Source organism: Hyperoodon ampullatus (genome assembly GCF_949752795.1).
Source record: "Hyperoodon ampullatus genome assembly, chromosome: 11".
Lineage (NCBI taxonomy): Eukaryota > Metazoa > Chordata > Mammalia > Artiodactyla > Ziphiidae > Hyperoodon > Hyperoodon ampullatus.
Window position 1 is genome coordinate 57728889 of NC_136924.1, and position 9150 is coordinate 57738038.

Consider the following 9150-nt stretch of genomic DNA (forward strand, 5'->3'; position numbering starts at 1 on the left):
TGATGGTACCTCAGGCTTCCATGCACACAAAACATGGAAACTTATTAAAAAGCTTATTGATATCTCCCAGCTCCTGGTTGTTTGACTTTTCAATGCACGGCGTCATATTTTTGGACATCAGATTTGGCATTTTAGTTATGCTTGGCCCAGACCCAAGGTAACATCAAGGTGTTTTCCCCAAGCACAGACTCACTGCACAGGCCCCCAGGCTGACGCCCAGAGCATGCAGGCCACTTCTTGCCCAGCGTCTCTCTGAGACATGGCAGAGCTGATGCTCAAATTGTGATCTCCTTACATTTCAGCCCTGGAGATTTAACCTTTCCTATGGATGAATGATGTGCCTTAAACTGAATGTTGGCCTATTGTGAGTATGACCATGCCCTTGAAGCCCAGAGAGAGGGTAGAAAGAAGGAGAGGGGGTCAGAAACTTGGAGGAGGCCTGTCTGGTGTCAGCTGGCAAACCTCAAACAGCAGCAGCCTGAGCACTCGGGAGAGGCCTCCAGTGGAGTTATAGCTCTTTGGGTCTGAGATGAGGATTCATCAGAATGCACAGGCCCTTAACATCTCCTCCCAGGGACAGGCTGGGGGATGGGGCAGCAGAGGAGGCCGGCAGGGGGATATCTGCCTGGAATAGTGATGGCCAGTCTGTTCTCCTAATGGAGAAATGGAGGTGAGCCCAAGAGGGCTGATGTCTACACCTCCTGCTCTACCAGCTGCCTGAGTTCATCCAACCATCTCAGGACTGACATGTTCTGGAGCCCCATCCTGGGACTTGGAGGAGACAGGAGGAGACACTTCCTACTCTCCAGGAACTTCCAGCTTGATCCAGTGTCCAGACACACCCAGTGACATCCCTGGCCACAAGCCACAAAGAAAGAACCAGAGATCTTTAGGGTTTGAGACACTGTGGGGCAGGAAGTGGGAGATGTGTGTGTGGGGGGGGGAGGGAGGGTAGGGAAGGGGGGCAGAGGGAGTGCTGAGCAAAGGCAAATGGGAGAAGGGGTGTGGGGTAGCCTATGTGTCCACGTGGGATAGTCCTGGGAGGCCTCAGGCGGCGGACTTGTCTCCATTGGGTGGAGCCTGCATCTGGGAAGGTGTGCATCTGGGTGGAAGGGTTGCACAGGGCTGAGGAGCAGCTGGGGAAAAAGGAGATGGAGGAGCCTGTGTCTGACATAAGGAGCACATGCATATGCTGGGAAGTGGTGTGAACCAGGCAGTAGGGGATGAGAGCTATGAGTTTGGGATTCTGGCTGCCGGGGAGGGGGTTTTGTGGGGTGGGGATGGGGAAAAAGAGGTCATGTGGGGATCTGGAGCTGTGGTCCAGGCCTGAGGGTTCTGAGCTGGAATCAGGCTATGGAAGTGGACAGGAAGAGGCAGAATCGCTGGAGGGCTGGGAAACACTGCATGGGGTTGGAAAGGACTGGCCAGCTGGAGATGGGGCCAGAGGGCTCCGAGGGTCGGACATGTTGCAGGTACAGAGACAGTGTTGTTCACAAGATCACATGTCTTTGTATAGCAGCAGCATTTATTGAAACAAGGACTGAGACAACCCAGAAGGCGAGGCACCCACAGACAGTCATAGCAAGGGGGAGACCCAGGTAGTGGCCTCACCTGCTCCACCCCACCCACTCAGCACTGGACAGATCCCTCCTGCACCAGCAGGGGGTGACCTTGGAGCAACCATGGTGTTTTCTTTGAAATGTATAAAGGTGTATTGAATAGCAAGACCTGTCCAAAGTCAAAAGAATTCCCCCCATAATGGGCCTCTCAACTGGGAGGTCACAGGAGGAGTTTGGCTGGAACAGGTTAACCCAGAAGAAGGCAGCTGGTTAGAGAGACAAGCAAAACACAAACAAAAATGACCAAGGGGCAATTCTTTCCTGCAGAGACCTTCCCGGCCAGGAGAGGGGAGCTGCTGGAAGTGGTGGGGGGGGGGGGGTGGGGGTGCTGCTTCCTCTCTGATTCTCAGGTTGTGGGAGACCAGGCTGTATAGTTAGGCTTATTCCTTGTGCCAGGAGAAGGCCAAATTTTCACAATGTCCAGCGGCCCTGGGTGACCGGTAGGGTCCCAGAGAGCCTGGTGAATAATACAAATTGGCCACTGGTATTTAGGAGTCAAATTGGAATTGAGTAAAAGAGCTGGGAATGACTCTCTCTAACTGAAGCCTGTTGGAGAACCAGGAAACAACTCCCTAAAATGAGAAGGTGGTGGAGAGCAGTGGAGGGTCTTTCCCTTGGAGGAACACGTGGAAGATTCTGGCAGCAAGCACACACTTTCCATTCACACACCATTCCATGCCCGGGGGACGCAGGCGGGGCCTCGGACCCTAGGCAAAGCAGACGGAACTGCTCCCGCAGTTGAAGCTGGAGATGAGGGGCCGACAGGGGGCACAGGAGTCGGGCGCCATCACTGTGATGCTGCCCCCAGTGGCCGTGGGGCCAGAGACAATCTGGTGGCCCGGTGTGGTGCTATACATGAGGCCCCCCAGGTGACTCCACTGCGGGAGCTGCTGACGCCTGTGGGAAGAGAGGGGACAGGAAGGGCTGAGTGGCCTGTTGTAATGTCACCAACCCAGGACAGGCCCTAAGGGCTTCTGCACCGCAGGAGCTTCCTCCTCCTCAAAGGGGTTTAGTGGTTCATAACTCAGACCCTGTTCTCCTCAGCATCTCAGCCTTCTAGGGCAGGGGTCCCCAACCCCTAGGACCCGGGCCACACAGCAGGAGGTGAGCCGTGGGTGAGCAAGCGAAGTTTCATCTGCTGCTCCCCATCACTCCACCATCATCCCCCCGCACCCCACCTCCATGGAAAAATTGTCTTCCACGAAACTGGTCCCTGGTGCCAAAATGGTTGGGGACCGCTGTTCTTGGGCACCTGGGTGAGAAGGAATCGAGGACCCCTACACTCAGAGGGGCAAAGCTACTGTGCCCTTATTACCCTGGCCTGCAGTTCACATCTCCACCAGTGGATGGCGCTCAACTAAACTTCGTTTAATGCCTCCAGGGAAGGGCGGGGGGAGAGGGGAGCATGAAAGTCCCCCTCCCTCCCAGGCCCGGAACATTCCGGGTTTAGTGGGTTAGGCTGTCAGGCTCAGATCTGCCCATCAACAAAGCCATTTTTCTAGGGGTGTTTCAAGCGGGTACTTACAGACATTCACAGAGCCCACACCTTCGCACAGCCTAAGGGGAAAGAAAACTCTGTTAACTCTGGGCACTGAGCTGGATTCCTTGAGGCAGATGGTTGCTTGACCACAGAGAGGGCCTTCCTGTGTACAGATCCAACCCCCAAGAGGCAGGAAGTGCTCTCCCAAAGTCTGTATGAAATGCTCACTCTCTTTAACTATTCTCTGACCACAGAGACAAGGCCTTCTGATTTTCAGCAGAGGTGAGTGAGTTTATGAACTCCACCCGTGGCCTCCAATCTGAATGACTTGGCCCACCCTGGATAATGCCTATCAAGCTCACAGAAAGGAGAGTCGAATTGAATGCAGCAGCGTGTGTGAAAGGGCTTGATGCCAAGGAAGAGCTACAGCCATAGGGTGCATCATCCTTATAATGCACCCACCTCCGGGGCAGGCCAAGCTTCAGTCTCCTTTAGGAAGCTACTGGAAGACAATGGATTTTAGAGCCACATGTCTTGGGTGCAGATCCTGGCTCTTGTGTTTGTTAACTGTGTGGCCACGAGAAAGTCACTGAACTCTGGGCCTTATTTCCTTACCTTTGGATGGGAAAAATGATACCTACCTCACTGGACTGGGAGGATTAAAATGAGCACCTAGCACAGGCCTAATAAGCATTCAGTAAATTATCATTATTATTGAACAGAGATACAGCTCACATTTGGGTTCAGCGAAATTCACTGCCAGAGGACCAGGACCTCCTCCTTCTAGACCCCCAGGTCTTCCTTAGCCCCACCTGTGCTCCTCGCCCTCCAGCAGGCGCCTGTAGGTGGCGATCTCGATGTCCAGGCCCAGCTTGGAGTTCATCACCTCCTGGTACTCCTTGAGCAGGCAGGCCATGTCCCGCTTGGCCTTCTGCAGGGCCTCCTCCAGCCCGGCCAGTTTGCAGTGGGCATCATTAAGGGCCGCCTCGCCCTGCTGCTCCGCCTCGGCCACGGCGGCCTCCAGCTTGGCCCGCTGTGGGGAAGGAGATGTGAGGACGAGCATGAGAGAGAGAGAAGGTGCAACTTGGCTCCCCTGAGCTGGGGGAGCTGGGGCAAGGGTCCCAGAGAAAAGGTAGGTTAACTACCTATAAACAGGTAGTTAATGGGACTATGAACACGAGGGAGGAATGGGCACTTTTCAACATCTCTCCTTTGGTGGTGTCGCAGGGTGGCCAGGGAGGGGGAACATCAGTGATACGGCTCATCCCAGCTCCAGTGCTGCGTGATGTGCCAGGGGCACTGCCCTTTCTCTGGACCCCTACTTCCTCACGGGCACACTCTGAGGCCTGATTAGGGCCAGGCCTTTGCTCTCCTGCTGGCAAAGGGCCTGGTGCTGCAGTCTGCCTGTGCTGGGTATTCAAGCTCTCCTGGAACCCATACCTGGCACTTGGCATTTTCAATCTCGGCCGTCAGCCTCTGGATCATGCGGTTCAGCTCACTGATCTCCTCCTTGGTGTGGCGCAGGGTCTCCCCGTGCTGGATCACCGTGGCCTTCATCTCCTCGCACTTGGGGGAAGCAGAGATGCTCCTGAGGCTCAGGGTGGGACATCCCATCCATTCAGGACAGCATGATTGTGAAGTTTGTACAGTGCTCAGCCTGTGCAGCCAGACATGGCAGCCCCACCCTGACCCCCAAATTGAGATGTCAGTCCTTTTCTTACCATCCCTAAAGATCAAAATCCCCAGACAAAAGAAGCCTTTTCTAATATGCACCTCACACCCTTCCCAGTGCCATGTCTAGGAGGCAGGTGTCCTGGGCCACTCACCTTGCTGCGGTACCAGGACTCAGCCTCGGCCTGGCTGCGGCGGGCAACATCATCGTTCTGAGCCTTGATCTCGGCGACGAAACAGTCCATGTTCAGGTCCCGGCTGCTGTCCATCTTGACGAAGACTGAGGTGTCTGAGATGTGGGCGTTGAGGACCTGGAGCTCCTGGGGGGCCGAGAGCCAATGCATTTGGTTCTGGTGCCTTGTCAGGGCCACGTGCTCCACCCCTGGGGGCCGTGTCCACTCCCTGGATGGGGCACTGGTCATGTATGATACATGACTCCCACTCCCTTTCATCCACACACAGGTACATCATAAGACAGTAAAGCTGGGAGGGGCTTCGGAGGTCAGCTGGGGACAGCCCATGACTTAACAAAGGGGGAAACTGAGGCCCAGTATGTGAAAAAGGCCTGACTCAAAGTCATTCAGCAAGGGAGCTGGGGTCTGAATGCCGGGACTAGTGATCTGTCCAGGAATTAAGACCCCCTCTCTAACTGGAAACCCACCCTATCCCCCTCCTGCATATACTCTTTCATATCCATGTAGAGACCAACACGCACAAAGGCCAGCACACAGGCACACACGCTGCAACACCCAGGGGCTCACTGGCACAGAAAGGCCCAAGCACACTCAAGCGTCACCGTCCTTGGGGCTTACCTGCACGTGTCTGTGACAGCTACACGACACGTCCCTCTTGCCTGTGCGTGCATGTTCTTTACATGCTTCCATCACTCAGGGAAACGTGCAAACATGCAAACAACACCTCCGCCGAGTCCTCATGCCTTCCCTCCCTGCTTCCTGGCTGGCTGGCAGGGGCCTTCTCACCTCGTCATAGAGGCGCTTCAGGAAGCTAGACTCCTCCACCAGGGCCTCCACGTTGGCTTCCAGGTCTGACTTCTGCAGGTAGGCGCAGTCCACGTCCTGGCAGTGGGGCGAAGAGGAGGGGCTGTGCATGTGGGAAGAGGCCCCCGGAAGGTGCCTCTGGGTCGGTGTGGTGACCCACCACGGTGGAGGCTGCACAGAGGGTGCCCCTCCCTCCCTGCCCTGTGACCAGCCCCTCACCTTCTTTAGAACCACGAACTCGTTCTCTGCTGTGGCCCTCAGAGCCCCCTCCTCTTCATACCTGGGGGTGGGGGAGACAGGGTCCGGAAGTGAGGGGTCGGGGCTTGGCAACCATCTCAGCTCCTGGGCAAGCTCTTCCGGGGCTCAGAAGGGATGAACTGTGCAAATGTCATCCTGTCCTCTCCTTGGTCTATTTTGTGCATTGTTCGTGGGCTAGCCCTGTCCCAGCCTGGCTTATTCCACCCCACTCCTGCTGCCTCTGGATGAGTAACACTCCATCCCCCAAGTCTAAAATCATCTTTGCATCCTAGATCCAAAGAGAGGTGGTGCCATGGACAGGAAGGGCACAGAGCCCGTGTCATGAAGGTGAGCGGGAGTGGAGGAACAAGAAAGCTGTAGAACCCCATACTGGGTTTCCTTACTCCCCCGAAAACAGCTCTCAGACTCACGGGCCTCCATGGGGTTGAGGTGGAGCCAAAGAATCTGAAAAAACCTAGGGCCCTACTGACCATCGCCTTGGGTCCCAGGAAGCCCCTGTTGACAGACAGGCAGGAATCTTAATGAAGCTGCTTCAAGAGGCTTGTGGGTGGAGCTTTCCCACTGCCCCTGTTATTCTGGGTCGGGCGCACTCACTTCTCCTTGTAGCCCTCCAGCACCTCCTGCACATGGCTGAGCTCCGAGGCCAGCCTCCCGCTGTCGGCCTCCACGCGCTTGGCCTCCCACCTCAGCGTCTGGATGTAGCCCTGGAACAGGGGCTCCAGGTTGCTCTCGCAGCACCGACGGTTCTGGTAGAACTGCCACTTGGCCTCCAGCAGCTTGTTCTGCTGCTCCAGGAAGCGCACCTGCCGCCCAGGGTGGGAGAAAGAGACTCAGGAGGAGGCTGGGGAGGTGCCTGCCTCCCCAGAGCTCTCTATCCCTCTGCTCTGATGTTCTCTGAACAGCCAGGGCCAGGCAAGGGCTGAGCCATGGAATGTCTGCGACTCAGCGGGCCTTGCTCCCAGTCCCCAAGGGAGGCACTGTGGGTGTGAGGGCCCCCAGCTTGAGGCCAAGGGTCTGATTCAGCTCCCAGGTCTGCCACTGTAACAGCAAATTGTCTAACCTCTGGGTGCTTGGTTTTCTCATTTCCAAAACAGAGATGATAATAGTACCTTCCTTAAAGTTGTGAAAATTGAACAAGTTACTCTATGTAAAGTGCTTAGAACAGGTTCTGACACACAGTAAGTGCTCAATCAGTTGAACTATGACTTGTTAATTACCAGTCATTCTTCATTTATTCATTTATGCAATAAACATTTATTGAATATTTACTATGTGGTGCCAGGACTTGTGCTAAGATACACACACACACACACACACACTTTTGTCTATGTCTGTACCTATCAATCAATTTTATTCAATTCTCACAACCCTTTGGGGGGAGATCTTATTTCTCCTATAGCACAGAAGGGGAAACACAGACCCCAAGGTATGAAATGACTAACTTATTGTCTCATAATTAGTAAGGAGTCAGGATCTCATGGCCTTTGAGTCCCCTTCACTTGCCTGTCACCATAGTCTGTCTAAGCTGCTCACTAAACTCTCAGCTTCAATTTGTTATTCAAAAAATAAAGATGATAATAGCTACTCCATTGAGTCATGTTGAGTATTAACTGAGATCACTAAAGAGAAAGGGATAATAAGAAGGTACCCCTGTTGCCCCCCATCCCAGACCCCAGAGCCTGGTCATACTTCCTCAGCTGGAGTAAGGCCTCACCGACACAGTAGAAGCCGACATGAGGGGAGATGCAGAGGTGGCCTTTCTGAGAGGCAGCCTCAGGGCAGTTCCAGGTTCCTCACGCTCTGCACTGGTGGGCCTCCTCCCGCCAGCCTGGCGGCCTTGCCTTCCCCATTCCCAGCTCTGCATCCATGAAGGAGGCTGCCAAGCCTGCTTGGTTAACTGTCACACCTCCCCACCCACTACTGTCCTTGGAAAAGAATGCTAACAGCTAACGTTTATCAAGCACTTATTGTGTGCCAGCACTGTCCCTGCATGAACCCCGTGAATCCTCACACCAAGCATGTGAGGCCGGACAAGCAGCCCGCCTGAGGACTCCCATGGCGGAGGGGCAGGGCGAGGGTGGGGAGGCAGCATGGCTCTGAGCAGCACCCTAAACACTTCCGGAGCTGCAGCACCCTAACGACTTCCACAGCAGCCCCACCACAGGAATCTCCTCTCCCCACTGTCTCCCGCTCTTCCGGTACCCAGTGCCCTGTGTTTCAGTGGCAGCTCTGATATTCCCATGCTGTCTTGTCTCGGGAAACACACACACTTTATAGACTATAGACTCAATTTCTGGACCACAATGGGTGTCCGATATACTTTGCAGGAATTAAACGAGAAGACGGATTGTTCCGCGCATACTGGTCTGCATTTCTCTCCCGCTGCTGGCTGCCATGCTGGCTCCCCTACAGATCCTCCCAAGGGAAGGGCAGGGCTGGGGCTGTCTCTGGACCATCCCAGGCCTCACTGACCTTGTCGATGAAAGCAGCGAACCTGCTGTTGAGACACTTGATCTGCTCCTTCTCTTCGTGCTTCACACACTGTGCCTTGGGGTCGATCTCCAGGTTGAGGGGCGCAAGGAGCCTCTCGTTGACCGACACGGTGGTGATGCAGGGTGGCCTGGGGCTGCACACGCCGCCGAAGCGGTACCCGAAGCTGTGGACGCAGGAGCCGGTGTGGAAGCCGCCCTCTGCTATGTGGGGCCCACAGGAGCCCAGGGCTGAGACGCTGCGGCTGCCGAAGCCCATCAGCCCCCGGTAGCAGGACACCCCTCGGTAGGGGGCAGCGCTGATGCGGCAGCGGCTGCCAGTTTCGGGGGCCACAGCTGAGCACGAGCTGAAGGTCCTGGTGACCCCACATCCTGGGCTGATCCTGTAGGAGCGGCAGGTCATGGTGTGGATCTGAGCGGATGGAGGCTGAGCGCGCTGGGGTGTCGAGGGCGGCGTGTGCGCTGCTTAGGATGCTCTGGCTCCTCTGATCCTGGTCCTTTTATTGGTGGGGAGAGCTGGGGTTGGCTGCATGAAAGGAGTGAAAAGTCATTTTATGTTGTTTATTGGCTTGGGGAGTTTGCCAGAGACTCCCCAAGGACTTGTCTTAAAGGTGAGCTCAGCTGCGACTCTGGGC

The 9150-nt window shown here is 55.4% G+C and overlaps 1 protein-coding gene across 1 annotated transcript; it reads right to left on the bottom strand.

Moving 5' to 3' along the window:
- Positions 1-2326: 2326 nt before the first annotated feature.
- Positions 2327-8918, bottom strand: LOC307060822 (keratin, type II cuticular Hb5-like; the record flags this gene model as incomplete). Its single annotated transcript, XM_079715593.1, is given in 10 exon segments — positions 2327-2487; positions 2490-2516; positions 3145-3176; positions 3912-4132; positions 4540-4665; positions 4926-5090; positions 5751-5846; positions 5988-6048; positions 6621-6829; positions 8499-8918. Coding segments are annotated over 10 exon segments (1518 nt in total).
- Positions 8919-9150: the final 232 nt, after the last annotated feature.